The 18348-nt window shown below is 47.4% G+C and overlaps 1 protein-coding gene across 1 annotated transcript in view; it reads left to right on the top strand.

Annotated features, from left to right (window-relative positions):
- The window catches only part of LOC132591585 (uncharacterized), a 33760-nt gene extending 23101 nt beyond the window's left edge, over nucleotides 1-10659 (top strand). The window contains 3 exon segments of the mRNA XM_088662755.1: nucleotides 1397-1403; nucleotides 8457-9331; nucleotides 9334-10659. Coding sequence (XP_088518881.1) covers nucleotides 1397-1403; nucleotides 8457-9331; nucleotides 9334-9437 — 986 coding nt within the window. The 3' untranslated portion in view covers nucleotides 9438-10659.
- The last annotated feature ends 7689 nt before the right edge of the window (nucleotides 10660-18348 follow it).

The following is an 18348-nucleotide window of genomic DNA, read 5'->3' as shown; positions in this document are numbered from 1 at the left end:
GCAGGAAGAAGCACCTACACAAATAGAGGATGGGGGACACCTGGCTTACTAGCCGGACGTGTGAAAAGGATCTAGGGGTCTTGGTGGACCAATAGCTTAACATGAGTCCACAGGGTGATGCAGCAACAAAAAAACATACATTAACTCTATTCTAGCCTGTAGGGTATGACTCGAACCAATGGCTTCAAGTTGCAAGAAAGGAGATAGGAACATGCAAGCCCACTCACCACGACAAGGTGATGATCCAGCGAGTAGGATGACAATCACTACAAAGCAGTACAAAGCAGTCTTGTACCACAGACCATTTGCCAGGCAGCATCCTTTCAAGGCATGCTTCCTACCATAAAGATACAAGATAGATTTGATGTAGCTTTGTATGCTCTAGATAGATTTTAGTGCTAGGTAGATACTTAGCATAGAAGTGCTCTCTTTTTATTGCCTCCGGGATTTCCTAAATGCATTCCTTCTTGGTCGCAACTGCTGCCACGATGTGAATGGAGAGAGTCGTTGCCCAGCTGCCACCAAGAGGGCCAGGAGGCGCGTGCAGAGCGCAGTGGCCAAGAAGTTTTTGGCTTTGGGGGGAGCGATTATCCGTCACCCATGCAATGCGTTCCTTTACAGGCTTGATGGGGTTCATCTGTCTGTGACTGGGAATGATTTGTGGCTGACCTCCATGTCAGCAGGATTAAGAGATTGGTTACAAGGGTGAGTGGTTGGCAGGGAGGGCTCTCGCTCATGTGGCGGAAAGGCTCTGGTTAAGGTGATAGGGGTGGCAGAACAGTCTGGCCATCCCTATGCGATGGGTATTCCGTTAAAGGAATCCAGGGACTCATTGGTTGGTCAACCCTGAGAGGAGTTGTGTCCAGGGGGACATTTGGCTGGTGGAATGGCTTGACCCCGCTTTCCACTGTGCCGGGTGTTTCACCCAAGACTGACCTATCGTGTGCCCTGAGTCAGCGCTACCTGCAACAGTGCAGGGAGCTAGTCAAACCAGAGCCTATGCAACCACTCACTTGATTGTAATCAATAAAGTTGTGGCCTAAATTCTGCCAAAAACCAAACCAAAAATTTGAGTCTTGTCTGGATTTATTTGGGGGTGGTTAAAAGGTCTACACACGCAAAAGGAAGAGCTTGTGAGCTTATCTGGAGAATGTGGGCATTGATCCCACTACCTCTCGAATGCTAAGCGAGTGCTCTACCATTTGAGCTAATTCCCCAGTTTTCCCCAGTATACAGAAAAAGCAGCAGATCTCAGAAAGGGATCCAGAAAAGGACCGAGGGAGGATTTGTTGTTCATGGGTGTGGCCAGAATTTATGATAGGAGGGAGCCCAAAAGGTTTTGGAGCTTTTTTGGGGGGGGGAGATCGCCCCAAAAAGTTGTTGCCCTTTTTTGGAGATCACAGGTAAAAAAAATCACAGGTAAAAAATCCCTCCCCAAAGAGGACATTACGGGGGCAGGCTTCTGCTGGGGAGGAACAGAAGCTCAGTCAATTGAGTATTTTTAATGCTTTTCTATACTTTTTGAGGTATGTTGTTGGTGGCATCTATCTGTCTCAGGAGACAATGTTCTGTCTGTCTCCAGGCACTGCAGTCATCTGCAAGGGATTCCCACATGGCACGGTTGATGTTGCCAGCCTTCATGCCCCATTTCCAGACGTCTTTGTAAGGTGGAGTTGGTCTGCCGCTGGGCCTGGTGCTTGAAGTACATCCTTGGGGAGCCTGCCATCTTCTATTCTGTGAACATCGTCAAAACAGGAGTGTGGACGTGCTGGGAATGTGGGCTTGGGAGAGCACACCTTTGTTTGAAACTCTGTCCTGCCAAGTGATACCCAAAGTCTTCCTGGCATGGCAGACGTGGAAGCTATTGAGGCATCACTCCTGAGGGTGATAAGTTGCCCATGACTCACTTGCATAAGGCAGTGTGCTCAACATGCACACTGGTGGACCTTCATCTTGGTATTGGAGCCCCTGTTGTGTGCATGTCAAAAAGAAGAGATTGGAGGCTTGCCTGGAGAATGACAAATCGAGTCCCCCCTAGCAAGAGGGCACGTTTTGTGGAGTGGCCTGGCAACCAGACCCTGTGTTGTGGGTGGGAACGTTTGGATGGCCACCACTCCCTATTGGAGGTCCCTCGATGCTGGGTGCAATTTGATCAATGGCATGCCAGCTAAATGCTATCGAGGGACCTCTATTTAAGCCCATGCACGTGTCCCTGAGCTTCCTCTTTTGGGCCAGTGCATCGGAACACCAGCATCGTGTCCGCTGTGAGCCGAAAGAGAGAGCGATCTTTCTATGACATTAACGGTGATCTGTTTCATTTTACTTATCTTTCGCGATTTAACCTTTTAATCCTTTAGTTTTCGTTAAATTTCCCCTCCTTTCCTTTCCCTCCCCGCTTCGCTTTCAAGGGGCCTTTGCCCCTCAGGGGCTTCAGCCCCTTCGAGGCGTTGGGCCTGCTGTCGCTTTAGCTGCTGGGTACATTGTGCATGTAAGATGTGAGCTGAGATTATAGCTCAGCAGTCGTCCTGTATCACGAGGGGCTTGTGACGTGTCATGTAAACAGGAAGTAGTACCTGTTGCTATTGTGTATCTGAAATATATGACACTGTCTGTAAGCAATCTGTCTGTTGCTATGCTGTTCGTCAGAGCTGCAGCATCATGGAGTTAAATACTCCTGGGTGAAGCTATCTTAAAATGTCAATAAATCTTACTTGTTTTAATGAACAAGGGAGTGAAAGTGATTTATTTCACGAGCACTGAAAGCTGGAAAGTTTCCGCTGCTACAAGCTGCAGTTTGAACTGTTATCTAAACTTCAGAAGAAAGAATTCCGAGACGTTTAGAAACGAGGTTTGACTTTCGTGATAGAAGCAGAAACTGCGCAACGGGAGCGCACTGGACAGTTATCTGCTACGCAGCTTGGACTTGGATGCAGGCAAATAGATGCCTGACAAGCGTGCTAAGCAAGCAGTTTTGTGTCTTCATTGTTTCTTTATCTGGCTATCTGGCTCCCTCCGCTTGGCCTCAAAGCGGAGATGAGCACCACACGCCATAGTTAAATTTGGCTGGACTTAACCATCCAGAGGTCCTTCACCTTTTACCTATATATAAACCCTGAATGCATTTCTATAGCATCCTCCACCCCTATTTGTGGATTGCTGTACACCAGGGATCCCCAAACATACCCAGCTTCGGGCCGGTGCCCACAGCACTGGAAATAAGAGCTAAAACTGGCCCCCGGGCCGTAGTTTGGGGATGCCTCCTGTACATCATCATCCCCTTCGATCAACCATGCAGTGGAAATAAGTGCTAAAACCGGAAGCCTGAGAGAGGGGAGCCTCTCCTCCCAGGTGGTCCAATGGTTTGATTTGGTATAATGCAGCGCCCCGCATCTCCAAGGCAACAGCTGACCTGAACCTTGTAGGTAGGGGGGGTGGAAGTGGACCCCCCTTTTCAGGTAGCAGATTCCTCACCAGGAGGGAGAAGCCAGAGCAGCCCCTCCGCACATTCCCCAGCCAGTGCACAGGATAGAGAGGACTCTCCAAAAGGCCACTTCTCTCTCGGTCCCCCGCTGTCAATGTCCTGCTGGGCTTCCCTCCCCCCACGTTGCTTCCATTCCTCCTTCAGCCCCCCAACTTCCACCTCCATCCACCCGAGTGCGCAGGGGCCTCCCAAGATCAGCAGGGAGGCGGGGTCTCTATCCAGGCCTCTCTCACGTCCTTTAACCCTTCCATGGACTCCCTCTCTTTCTCTCCCCACCGAAAGATACGAAAGGTGCACTTGCCGGAAACCCGGAGCGCCCCACGGATTCGTTGTGAGAGTAGCCATACCTTCCTGTGTTCGCCTGGGAAATGGAAGCAGAACTGGTGCGTCTACCTGACCTGCATTGCAGGATCCTGGTGCGAGTCAGGAGGGGGTCACACCCTCACAGCGGGGAGCCGAATAAGGGGTACAACTGCTCTGCCACTGAGCTGCACCCCTCCCCCCTCATTAGCAAAGCCCAAGTTCAAACACCAGTCCCTATTTTTAAAAAGCTCCCGTTGTTTGGGCCCAACTCCTGCCAACCTAGCAGTTCGAAAGCACACCAAAGTGCAAGTAGATAAATAGGTATCGCTCCAGCAGGAAGGTAAACAGCATTTCTGTGCGCTGCTCTGGTTTGCCAGAAGCGGCCTATTCATGCTGGCCACATGACCCAGAAGCTGTACGCCGGCTCCCTCGGCCAGTAAAGCGAGATAAGCGCCGCAACCCCAGAGTTGTTTGCGACTAGACCTAATGGTCAGGGGTCCCTTTACCTTTAATGACGACACTGGACTACCCATTAGGGTTGTCCTAAATTACTGTTCCAAGCCCCACAAATCCGGTCAACTTTGAAGGGCTGTTGTAACGGGGACACCCTATGCCACAGCCCTACCTCCCCCACGTTGTGTAAGGGGTGTGATAATGAACGCACCCCCCTCTCCCGGCAAGGGATTAAAAGAGGTAAAGGGGGAATATAAACTGCGCCACCTTCGTGCCCCATAGAACTTTTTCGGAGGTTTTTTGGGGGGGGTCCTCTTCCTCTGCCGTCCCCGGGGATCGAACCTGGGACCTTCTCAGGAAAGAAACAGGATGACGGAGCTGGATTGGAAGGAGGAGAATTTGTGTGTTCTGGGAGGGAGGCGTCACTCATTCCTCCCCATGGGTCAGTGAGCTCTGCTTCCTAGAGAGGCAAGGAGGTTTGGAGGGGGGAGGGGAGAGCCAAGGTTGGAGGGAAGAGGCCGCCATTCACATTCTCGGAAGAGGAGGAAGAAAAAGAGGTCCAAAATATATCTATATATTGTTTGCCGGGGGTGGGGGGAGAGAAGGGTGCCCTTTTTCTCCCCCTGAATCTGCAGCTGGGACGGGAAGGCAGGATTTGGGGCGAGGTGGGCGTGTGTGGAAGGAATATATGGGAGTGCTCCTCCTCCCCCTTCTTTCTGTGGATCAGGCGAGGGACGCGCCTCGCGTCAGTTGAGAGCACCCATCCCTTTATATTACAGGAAAGGAAATCGGAATAGAATAGCGAGCAAGGAAGGCGGGAAGGACTTTGCAGCGCCCCCCCCCCCCGGCGCTTCTGTGGGAATGAAATGGGAGGCCCACCAAGGGCTGAGACTTGAACCGAGGCCCCAGTTACGCGCCTCTTTCCGAGTTCTCCCTGGCAGGAATCCCTGGGGCGCTTTTGACTCCACGATCCTTTGTGTGGAGAATCAGAGAGAGGGAGTCCATGAAAGAGTTAAAGGAGGCCAGAGAGGCCTGGATAGAGACCCCCCCCCCCGTCTCCCTCCTCTCCTCCCTCCCTGCTCATCTGGCGAGGCCACTCTGGATGGAGAGGTGGGAGCGCTTGGGAGGAATATGGCAAGAAGGGTGAGCCGGCCAGGGGGGCCTCTGGGCAAAGGGGACCCTCAGGGGAGGAGGGCAGAGGAAGTTAGGGGGCTGAGGGAGGAAGGGAAGCATCCCTGGGGGAGGAATCGAAGCCACCTTGGAGAAAGAGAGAGAGACTTGGGGGCTGCCTGCCTTGATTTCTCCCTTCTGCCTAGGAATTTGCCATGACTTCAAGTCGACCAGGGAGAGATCCCTGCGCAGGAGGCCTGATCCACCCACCCTCTCCTCCCTTGAAGCTCAGTCCTTGCCCTGCCGTAAGTCCCAGATCAGCTGCTGCATCGGGCGCTGGGGGCTGTTATAGCGAGTCCAACCATTGGGGGGAAGAGGAAAGGGAGGAAGCCCACTTTAGTATTTCCACCCTTTGAGGCTTCTGTCTTGTCAACTACAGTCTCTCTCATATGGCTGTGTTTCTGTGGAGAAACATCGAAAGGGTTCCTACCCAGAGATAATTGTTCCTCACTCCTCTCCATTCCACCTGGTTTCCATTATTCACACTATATCAGTTCTCATGTCTGTGGGATTTAAGGGATTTCGAAGATTGTTATGGAAATGGGTGGGGTTCCTCTCTCTCCCCCCCAGCCTGTGTAATTATTATTACAGTTGTTTTTTTAATTGAATCTGTTAGTTGCTTTCTCTGTTGTTGTTTTCCATGGTTACACTCCAATGTCTTCTTTGTTATGTTTCCTGTATTTGAGAGAAGGTTGTTCTCAGGGCCTGCTCCACCATGAGGGAGACTGAGGCAGCCCCCTCAGGCAGCAGATGTAGAGAGGGGCAAGGAAGGGACTGAGCTGAGTCCCATTTGGCCTGCCCTGATTTAACCCTCTATCTTTTCATCCAGTGGAAGGTGCTGTCCCATTGCCAGTGTCCTAGACAAAATGCAGCAGCCTTGCGAAGTAAATGGTGCTGGATGATTTGGGAATGTGTGCAGTTGGACTGTATCAGGAAGATCTTGGAGATCATGGAAGAAGGAGGACATGAAATACAGATATTCAGCATTTTCAGAAGAGGGGGAAGAAGGGGAAAGTGTGTCCAACTAGACAAGAGCCCCATCATCCCTGACCATGGGCCACCCTTGCTTTGGCAGATGGTACTTTGTGTGCAACCTGCCAACCGAGCAGTTCGAAAGCACGAAGTGCAAGAGGCTTGACAGCCATCTGTCAGGAATGCTTTGATGGTGTTTCCTGCTTGGCAGGGGTTTGGACTGGATGGCCCTCGTGGTCTCTTCCAACTCTATGATTCTATGATTCTAAGTAGTTAAATAGGTACGCTCCGACGGGAAGGTAAACGGCGTTTCCATGTGCTGCTCTGGTTCTCCAAAAGTGGCTTTGTCATGCTGGCCACATGACCCAGAAGCTGTACGCCGGCCAATAAAGCGAGATGAGCGGCACAACTCCAGAGTCGTCCGCGACTGGACCAATGGTCAGGGATCCCTTTACCTCTACTTTTACTTTATGTGCAAAATGGGACTCTGGTGGCGCTGTGTGTTAAACCCCTGAGCCTAGGGGTTGCCAATCAGAAGGTCAGCAGTTCGAATCCCCATAACAGGGTGAGCTCCCGTTGCACGGTCTCTGCTCCTGCCAATGTAGCAGCTCGAAAGCACATCAAGGGGCAAAGTGCAAGAAGGGGAAAGTGTCTTCCAACTCTATGATTCTAAGTAGATAAATAGGTACCACTCCGGTGGGAAGGTAAACGGCATTTATGTGCGCTGCTCTGGTGTGCCAGAAGCGGCTAAGTCATGCTGGCCACATAACCCGGAAGCTGTACGCTGGCTCCCTTGGCCAGTAAAGCGAGATGAGCGGTGCAACCCCAGAGTCGTCCACAACTGGACCTAATGGTCAGGGGTCCCTTTACCTTTACTTTGTGTCCAACCACAACTGGAGGGTCAGAGATGCCTCACCTCAGAACAGAAGGTTCCTCTAGGGCAGCATTTCTCAACCTTGGATCCCCAGATGTTCTTGGACTGCAACTTCCATAAACACTGATCACTGGCCCTGGTGGCTAGGAATGATGGGAATTGTAGTCCCACAACATGTGGGGACCCAAGGTTGAGAAAGGCTGCTCCAGGGCTGTTATTTGGGAGTTGGTGAAACTGGATCTTAAGGGTTCTTGAGAAATTTCCCAGGGATTATGATTGGTATCTAGAACAATCTGTGGTTGTCAACAGCTTTACGACACCTATCAGCCAATCACCCATTCCCACCACCCTTCTGAGTAATACCCCTTCCCACCCTCCCATTATATATTAGTAATAATAATAATATAATAATAATTTATTATTTATACCCCGCCCATCTGGCCGGGTTCCCCCAGCCACTCTGGGCGGCTTCCAACAAAACACTAAAATACAGAAATCCATCAAACATTAAAAGCTTCCCTAAACAGGGTCTGGTGACTTCTGTTTCAGTGTGTCTGAAGAAGTGTGCATGCACACAGAAGCTCATACCAATGACAAACTTAGTTGGTCTCTAAGGAGCTACTGGAAGGAAGTTTTCTATTTTATTTTAATTTTTTTTATACCCTAACGCTATAAATCCAATGTGCCCACACTCAGCAGCGGTGGAGGATTATTGTGCAGAGGATGAAGAAGTTCATGATGAACTTAGGACCCTGATAAATAGTGGGCAGGTTCCCTTTCCTGTGGGAAACCACTTTTTATAAAAAGTAAACCCCACAGTTCAACCGTATTCTAAGATAATGCTGCTTCATTAACGTTGATTAAGGGTTAGGAAAGGCTGATGATGCATTACCATTATTTAACATTATTTCATTTGCCTTTCCTAAAAATTTGCAACATAGGGAGGGCAGGAGATAATGTACAAGATGTTTAAATAAGAGCAGGTGCTAATTGATATGTGTAATATTATTTTGTTCTCTTCCTAGAAAACAAATAGGATTTTCTCTCCGCCACCCCTGGTTGGAAAAAAAATTGGAGAAGGCTGTCAAAATTCTGGTGGGCCATGTCCAATGGGAATGATGAAGTATTTAATTACATGGAGTGTGAAGGGAGAGAGGATAAACCACTTGAAAGTATGGAGTGGGGAAAGAACTTCACTGACAGTGGAAAACTTAGAATTCATCAACGGACTCACACGGGGGAGAAACCATTTGAATGCATGGATTGTGGAAAGAGCTTCAATCAGAGTGGACACCTTAGAATTCATCAACGGAGTCACACCGGGGAGAAACCATTTAAATGCATGGAGTGTGGAAAGAGCTTCAGTCAGAGTGGACACCTGAATTTACATCATCAGATTCACATGGGGGAGAAACCATTTAAATGCATGGAGTGTGGAAAGAGCTTCAGTCAGAGTGGAGATCTTAGAAAACATCAACGGACTCACACGGGGGAGAAACCATTTAAATGCATGGAGTGTGGAAAGAGCTTCACTGACAGTGGAAAACTTAGAATTCATCAACGGACTCACACGGGGGAGAAACCATTTAAATGCATGGAGTGTGGAAAGAGCTTCAGTCAGAGTGGAAACCTTAGATTTCATCAACGGACTCACACGGGGGAGAAACCATTTAAATGCATGGACTGTGGAAAGTGCTTCAGTCAGAGTGGAAACCTTAGAATACATCAACGGACTCACACGGGGGAGAAAGCATTTCAATGCATGGAGTGTGGAAAGAGCTACAGTGAGAGTGGACACCTTAGATTTCATCAACGGACTCACACGGGGGAGAAACCATTTAAATGCATGGACTGTGGAAAGTGCTTCAGTCAGAGTGGACACCTTAGAATTCATCAACGGACTCACACGGGAGAGAAACCATTTCAATGCATGGAGTGTGGAAAGAGCTTCAGTCAGAGTGGACACCTTAGAATACATCAACGGACTCACACGGGGGAGAAAGCATTTAAATGCATGGAGTGTGGAAAGAGCTTCAGTCACAGTGGACACCTTAGAATCCATCAACGGAGTCACATGGGGTGAAACCATTTAAATGCATGGAGTGTGGAAAGAGCTTCAGTCAGAGTGGAGTTCTTACAAAACATCAACAAAATCATACTGTGGAGAAACAGTATAAGTCCTAGGGAAGTGGACAGAGGTTCAGTTGAAGTGGAAGTCTTACAAACCATCCAAAGACTGAGGGGTAAGAGCTGTTAGAGTGGAAACTACAAGCCATGAATTAACTCAAAGCTAAGAAATGGTTTAAATAGAAGGAGTGTAGATTCTGCTTTGGTTATTATGGAACACTTTTTAATGTGTAGAACCTCTTTCTCTCTGAGTTGACTCTTTCACATCAATAACAGGAAATCAGTCTTAAATGCATGCAGTGTATTTGAGCTTCTGTTGTTTGTATGTAACATTGTCTAGACATGTTTTTAAAGTAATGATGGTAACATTTCACAGTAGTAAGCATAATATAATATTTAATGTACTTTTTGATAGGGGGGAGTGTGTGAGTCTGGAGTGTTGCTTCTGAATGAGGATTAACTGAGAGTGAGCTGGTTTTGGCGTTTGGTGGAGGGAGTTGGAAATGTTTGTGTCTGGGAATGGAGAGTTGCACAAAGTGGAGCTGAGACTGGTGGTGTTGCTTTGGAAGCAGAGTTAGATTAGTATTATAGGAACAGCAGCATAACTCCCACTGTTATAATTGCAATAATGGAACCATGAAGACACAGAAAGACTGAAAGCACCTACTTATATGCCCAAGGTAATCTTGAAACCCTCATCTATTATTTTGATTTATAGATATAGTGTGCATAGATATATTTGGTGATAGGAAAAATAAAATGGGTATTTAGTGGCATAACGAGGAAAGGCTCTGTTCCCAACTGCATGTCTTGCATGAGGAAGGAAGAGGTCACAGGGAAGAAGGGGCCCTACGAGAGCATCTCAAAGAAATGTGCCGGTCCCCCGGGGCACGGTGACACAAGTGCGTGTAGAAGGCTATCCCCAAAATGACACAGGGGAGAAACAATATGGATGAGTATAATGTGGAAGGAGGTTCAGGCAAGTCTGAAACCGAGAGTGCTAGGGGTCAATTTCCTCCATATCCACCAGTTGCCCCAAGGCAGGAGCCACCTCTGGGCACTCAGGATGGAAAGCCTCCCTCCACCTTTGAAACTGGACATGCTCCTAGGGTAGTGGTGCTGAACCTTTTAGAGACCAAGTACCCAAACTGCAATGCAAAACCCACTTGTTTATCACAAAGCGCCAACGCGGCAATTCTACCTGTATATCTATTTTTCCCTTGTTTGTTTCACATTTCTTCTTTATGACTACTGTTTTAATAAATAATCCTTCATAAAAGTTCTTGCATTACATTCTTCATTAATCTTTCCATTGATATGTAATGTTATGGTATAACTTAGTGCTTTTTTTTCTTTAAAAAAAAACAAAAACGTTTAGGGGGTACTCAAATTTTGACTCAATAAAATCACCACCGGGGGAGGGGATCAATACAGTTCAAATTGGGAAAAATAAATACAGTGGTATGTCAGTTTTCGAACAGCTTAGTTCTCAAACTACTTGGAACCTAAATAAAAAAATTCCTTCCAGTAGCACTTTCGAGACCAACTAAGTTTGTCATTGGTCTGAGCTTTCGTGTGCATGCACACTTCTTCAGATACACTGAAACAGAAGTCACCAGAGCCTTATATATAGTGAGAGGGTGGGGAGGGGTATTACTCAGAAGGGTGGTGGGAATGGGTGATTGGCTGATAGGTGTGGTAAACCTGTTGATGACTGTTAACGTCTGCGGTTGGTATTACAGGAAAAAGCAATGGGTGAGATGGCTAGAATGAGATAAGAATCCAATATCTCTATTCAGACCAGGTCTCTCCGTGGTTTTAAGTTTGGTAATAAGTTGCAATTCAGCAACTTCTCTTTCCAGTCTATTTCTGAAATTCTTTTGTAATAAGACAGCTACTTTGAGATCTTGTATAGAATGTCCTGGGAGATTGAAGTGCTCTCCTACTGGTTTCTCTGTCTTGTGATTCCTGATGTCAGGATGTTCAGTGTATCTGAAGAAGTGTGCATGCACATGAAAGCTCATACCAATGACAAACTTAGTTGGTCTCTAAGGTGCTACTGGAAGGAATTTCTTTATTTTGTTTCGACTACGTCAGACCAACACGGCTACCTACCTGTACCTAGTACTTGGAACCTGAACACTTCGAACTCAGAAATGAGTGTTCCAGTTTTGGAACTTTCTTCAGAAGTTGAACGTGCTCTGTTCTGTGTATAACTTTGGTTTTGAGTGCCACAATTCTGTTTTCCGGGCCGGGCAGCAAGCAAGCACCCTAGGGATGTTACCCCCATCGAAAGTGCTCCTGAACAGGCTGCCTTCAGCTCCCCCAACCCACAAGGCTGGCTTCATCTCTGCCCTGCAAAAAGTATCTTGCAATGCAACCATTGGGAGGAGTTCCCACCCTCCCATCAGCCCTTTCCCCACTCTTCTGATCAGAAGAAGGAACGGGCAGGGCCGGTGCTAGGGTTTTTTGCACCCTTGGCGAGATCACCTTCTGGCGCCCCCCCCCCCAAGCCAATCATATTTCAAACACAGATGTTTGAACACAGAATGAAAAGCACAGAATTTGAAATTGTTGGTTTATTTTTTAAAAATTGTGAAAACAAGTCATAAAACAATTTCTGATTTATTTTCTCAAACAGAACACAGTTTTAGCAGCATATATTATAATTAATAATAATAATGGCTTAAAATATAGGAATATGTAACTTGGACATCTCTCTTTTCCACCCTCCTGAGGGGAGGAAAAACTTCATTCAAATATGTCCTGAATTGAGAGACAGTATGTTAGTTATGACTAATAATAATAATAATAATAATAATAATAATAATAATAGTGGCTAATAAATATAGTATATAAAATAGAAGCCTGTTTCCCCCTCTCATGAGATGAGCTTCCTTCAAATGTGCCCTAAATACACAGCATGTATGTGTCTGTTATAATTATTACTACAGATGCACACAAGAGCAGCTAATAAATAGGAATATATTAAATAGAAACCTATCTTCCCCCTCCTGAGGGGAGTAAAGCTTCCTTCAATCATGTATGTAAGTGTGTCTGCTGTGATTATTATTAGACACACACATTACTAATAATGTTCATATAGAAATATTTATACTTTGCTTTCCCCCAAGGGAAGCTTCCTTTAAATGCATCCTAAATAGGGAGGCAGTGTATATATAAAGAAAAGCTATTTTTTTAAAAATGATAATCCTAAAATGCAATTATTTGTGAGGGGTGGCATTACATTCGCCGCATACCATGTACGTATCTGTTGTTCTGAATAAAAATAGGCACAGGGAAACCTGCAAAGGGGGTGGCTTTACATTCGCCACATACTTTATACATACCGTATATACGTGAGTATAAGCCGACCCGAATATAAGCCGAGGCACCTAATTTTACCTCAAAAAACTGGGAAAACTTACTGACCTGAGTGCAGCTACTGGTACTGCACTGTCAGTGTCAACTTTGGGTATTTTCACACCTGAGGTTTTTCTTACTTTTAATTGTTTTATAGCCTGCTTTTCAGCTTCAAAACAAGCTCCTCAATGTGAGAAACAAAAAAGTTAAGAACTACTGTACTTATACAAAAATAAATTACCTAAAACAAAAATCATAAACAAAAAATTTTAGAGAAGCAAATCTATACATGCACTGGTAGTCATTAAAGTACCACAAGACTGTGGCTTTCATGAACCATTTCATCAGCTGCATGGCAAGCTGTTATGAGAGGCAGATATAAGAAAAAACAAAATAAGGGGTGCTACCGGTATTACAAATTCAGACTGGAAAGACTAGTAATGCAAGATGTACGGTAAGTGTTACTTTGCAGGGCACAACTTCAATTCAAGATCCACATTTTCCAAAAAAGTTATCTGAGTGGTCTCTGAATTCCTGCATTGCAGGGGGTTGGACTAGATGTCTGCAGGGCCCCTTCCAACTCTATGATTCTATAGTCGTGCCATCTATGATTCTGTGTCATTGACTGAACCTGGGACTTTCTGTGTACAAAGCATGTGTTCTACCACTGAGTTGTAAACCTCCCCCCTTTTATTTTTAAAATCCTGTTGCATTAATACTGTCACAGCTGTGTAAAGCAGCCTTTGTCAACCTGGTGCCCTCCAAGGGACTTTGAATCAGCACCAACCAGCAAGAGATTTATTGTATTGAAGTATGTATTGAAGGGGGAGAGAGCTGATATTGCAGCTATAGAACAGAAGCAAGCAAAAAAGGAGGGTGAATGAAAGAACAGTGCTCAAGAATGTGAGGGGTAGGTTTATATTGTAGCAGAGCAGAAAGAAGAACTGATTCAAGCACCAGTTCTGACATGGAGGGGGGAGGGGGACAAGCAAAGTCTCTCTCTCTGTGTGTGTGTGTGTGAGAGAGAGAGAGAGTGGCAAAGGGGGGCAGAGAGAAGAAGGATGCAATGAGGATGGGGGGGATAGAAGAAAAGGAGGACCAAGTTTGAGAGGGAAACACCGTGAGGGGGGGGGGAGTGAGGCGAAAACTGAAAATCCTAAAAGGAATTTGGGGGGAGGAGGAGTGGGGAAAGAGAGAGAAGCATGGGGAAAGGGGGGGGGGGAGAAAATAAAAGAGAAAAGTCACTATCAGGTTTGGATTGGAAAACAGCCTTGCATCCTGTCGAATACACTTCAAATGGTAGATCTTGTTAAAGGAAACCACTTTTTAAATCATTCAAACAAAAGGTCAGAACACTCCAACATTTAATTGTTATTTCCTCCGTCCTGTCATCAAAAGGGGACAGGGAAAAGGACCTTATACATTTTATGAATAACAGACGGGACTCTTAAGACTGTATTCAGCTCCGGACTTCAAAGGCGCTATGCTAATCTGGGTTTACACTTTCAATTGACACTCTCAATTGGGGGAGATCAGATAAGACAATAGGTGTGCATTCCAAACCCGCTGGTGTTACAATGGAGTGATCAACGAAAAGCAGCCAGCAAGGAGGCTTTACTTTAACAATTAATATAAAATTGAGATTTTAACCGATTCACAAAATTCCAGTGCCAGCTCCCCTCTGCTACACAGGACTCATAAATAAAGCAAACCAAGAGCACTCAACCACCCTCCTACCCCTCTTTCCTTGGGGTGAGAGAAGAGCCCCCACCCCTTACACACCTCTCCAGCTCGACCCTGTTAGCATAACTGCAGAAGACCTGGGCCACCAAGCCCCCCCCCCCCAAGCCTCTGCCGGGTGTCTTCTGCCTCCGGTAGCCAGCTGTAACATGATCCAGGCTCCTTGGAGTCTGGACACGTTATCTGCAGAGTCCATTCCAGCGGTCAGCGTGATTTTGCAGCAGCAAGAAAGCAGACTCGGAGAGAAGTCCTTGCATATTTTCAAGCGTTTATTCTAAAGCATCTCAGAAGATAGACCAATCGTGTCTGTCTCCATCAGCAAAGCAAAAGCAAGAGAACTAACATTACAATAGTACAACAAACAGAAGTATACATCATGTGACATATTCAACATCCTCTTCCAAGCCTGTTCCTGTTTAAGGTGGAACAGAATCTACTATGAAATCCTAACAGTCCCCACCTCCGCCTCTCAAGCAGGAGAGGCAGCAGCAGCAGTTTCTCACAGCCACGCCCACCTCTCTCTTTCCCAGCAAGCGCGTCTCTTTAACCCCATCAGGGCTGGGCTGTCCGTGCCTCCGCCACCCAACTCTTCCAGCCTTGGCAAATCCACCATTTCGGAGCCAGCCAGTGGGAAGCCCCGATGGGGTTAAAGAGGCAAAAAGGGGACCGGGAGCAGAGTTGCAGCAGCAGCCAGTGCCTCGTCGGCTCTCTTTGCCCTGCAAGGCAGTGCTTCACTGTGCCCTGCAGGGAAGTGCCTCTGCAGCAGCAAACAGCAGCAGGAGCAAAAGCGGCGGCAGAGAGAGCATTTGCGAGCGGGGAGACACACCAGCTCCATTTCGGCGCCCTAGGCAACCGCCTAGTTGCTTAAATACACGCACCGGCCCTGCTGACATCAATACCAGGGAAGATTCTAGAGCAGACCAGTAAGCAAACGGTCTGTGAGCACCTAGAAAGCAATGCTGTGATCACTAAAAGTCAGCATGGGTTTCTGAAAAATAGGTCATGTCAGACTAATCTGATCTCATTTTTTGACAGAATTACAAGCCTGGTAGATGAAGGGAATGCTGTGGATATAGCCTATCTTGATTTCAGCAAGGCCTTTGACAAGGTGCCCCATGATATTCTTGTAAAGAAACTGGTAAAATGCGAGCTAAACAATGCTACCATTCAGTGGATTTGTAACTGGCTGACTGACTGAACCCACAAGGTGCTCATCAATGGCTCCTCCTCATCCTGGAGAGAAGTGACTAGTGGGGGTGCCACAGGGTTCTGTCTTGGGCCCAGTCTTATTCAACATCTTTATCAATGACTTGGATGATGGGCTTGAGGGCATCCTGAGCAAGTTTGCAGATGACACCAAATTGGGAGGGGTGGCTAATACCCCAGAGGACAGGATCACACTTCAAAATGACCTTAACAGATTAGACAACTGGGCCAAAGCAAACAAGATGAATTTTAACAAGGAGAAATGTAAAGTACTACACTTGGGCAAAACAAAAAATGAAAGGCACAAATACAGGATGGGTGACACCTGGCTTGAGAGCAGTACATGTGAAAAGGATCTAGGAGTCTTGGTAGACCACAAACTTGACATGAGTCAACAGTGTGATGCAGCAGCTAAAAAAGCCAATGCAATTCTGGGCTGCAATTCTGTATAGCATCTAGATCAAGGGAAGTAATAGTACCACTGTATTCCGCTCTGGTCAGACCTCACCTGAAATACTGTGTCCAGTTCTGGGCACCTCAGTTCAAGAAGGATACTGACAAGCTGGAACGTGTCCAGAGGAGGGCAACCAAAATGGTCAAAGGCCTGGAAACAATGCCTTACGAGGAACGGCATTCAAGGATTTCATATGGAGGAGGGAGAAAGGTTGTTTTCTGCTGCTCCAGAGAAGCGGACCCGGAGCAATGGATTCAAACTACAAGAAAGAAGCTTCCATTAGGAAGAACTTCCTGACAGTAAGAGCTGTTCGACAGTGGAATTTGCTACCAAGGAGAGTGGTGGAGTCTCCTTTTGGGGGGTCTTTAAGCGGAGGCTTGACAGCCATCTGTCAGGAATGCTTTGATGGTGTTTCCTGCTTGGCAGGGGGTTGGACTGGATGGCCCTTGTGGTCTCTCCCAACTATATGATTATATGATTCTATGCCTGCAAAGGGGGTCCCCACGAGGGCCCCTATCCCCAAGCAGGACTGGGTTTGAACCAAGCCCTCAAATCCGCTGCCCCTCGCAACACCCCCCCTCTGGGCACAGGAGACGGCCATCTGGTACGCAGGCTGAGACCCTACCTGCCCGCAGTCTGTCTCGTCAGTGTGGTTCATGCTCTAGTTATTACCCGCTTGGACTACTGCAGTGACGTCTACATGGGGCTACCTTTAAGGAGACCTGGAAACTGCAATTAATCCAGAATGTGGCAGCTAGACCGTTGACTGGGAGTGGCTGCCCGGACCATATAACACCGGTCCTGAGAGATCTGCATTGGCTCCCAGTACGTTTCCGAGCACAATTCTAAGTGTTGGTGCTGACCTTTAAAGCTCTAAATGGCCTCCGTCCTGTATACCTGAAGGAGCGTCTCCACTCCCATTGTTTAGCACAGACACTGAGATCTAGCAGTTCTCTCCCTGCAAGAAGTGAGGTTACAGGGAACCGGACAGAGGGCCTTCTTGGTAGTGGCGTCCACCCTGTGGAACACCCTCCCACCATCTGAAGGGAAGTTTTTAAATATTTAATGCTGTATAAATATATGCTATCAGGGACCCAGGTGGCGCTGTGGGTTAAACCACAGAGTCTAGGGCTTGCTGATCAGAAGGTCGGCGGTTCGAATCCCTGCAACGGGGTGAGCTCCCGTTGCTCGGTCCCAGCTCCTGCCAACTTAGCAGTTCGAAAGCATGTCAAAGTGCAAGTAGATAAATAGGTACCGCTTCGGCGGGAAGGTAAACGGCGTTTCTGTGCGCTGCTCTGGTTTGCCAGAAGCAGCTTTGTCATGCTGGCCACATGACCCGGAAGCTGTCTGCAGACAAACGCCGGCTCCCTCAGCCTATATAGCGAGATGAGCGCCGCAACCCCAGATGGTCAGGGGCCCCTTTACCTTTACCTAAATATATGTTATGTATAGTGCTGAAATTGTATGGTAACTGTAAGGGGCAGGGCTTATAGAGAACACCCCCCCCTCATCAGAAGCAGCCCATCTCCCAGCAGTCAGGAAAGCAAAGGGTCGGATGGGGAAAGTCAGGAGACGGAAAGGGAGTGCCAGACCTCTGGCAACATCCAAGAGCCCCTGCTCCACAGGCAGGAAGAGAGGGAGAGGGAAAGAGAGGACAGGAATCAGGCAGACCGCAGACCCTTCCCATAGCTGCCAAGTTTTCGCTTTTCTCGCGAGGAAGCCTATTCAGCATAAGGGAAAATCCCTGTAAAAAAGGGATAACTTGGCAGCTATGACCCTTCCCCCCCCCCCCGACACCGGAATTTAGGAGGAGGAGAAAAGGGAGGAGGTTCCCGAGGCTTTTATGTTGGTCCAAATCGCGGAAGGGGGCAGTGCCGGATTCTGATTCGGAATGAGGAGACATGAAACCAGCAGCTCGCTACACTGTAAATAATGTGCACTAATAAAAACTTCTGAAAGACAAGCATGTGGAAGGTCGTTACTCAGGAGTAGTCACAACAACCCTGACAGTAACTAATAGGTAATATGAAATAAATACAGTCATATCTCGGGTTAAGTACGCTTCAGGTTGAGTACTTTCAGGTTAAGTACTCCGCGGACCCGGAAGTGTATTCTTCCGGGTTCCGCCACACACGCATCCGCAGAAGCGATCTGCGTGCTTCGCCCATGCACAAAAGTGCTCTATCGGCGCTTCGCACACGCGCG

This window comes from Zootoca vivipara, chromosome 2 (assembly GCF_965207765.1).
Source record: "Zootoca vivipara chromosome 2, rZooViv2.hap1.1, whole genome shotgun sequence".
In the NCBI taxonomy this organism is placed as follows: domain Eukaryota; kingdom Metazoa; phylum Chordata; class Lepidosauria; order Squamata; family Lacertidae; genus Zootoca; species Zootoca vivipara.
Note: the sequence above shows the minus strand (reverse complement) of the source record. Positions and strands in the feature narration are given on the sequence as shown.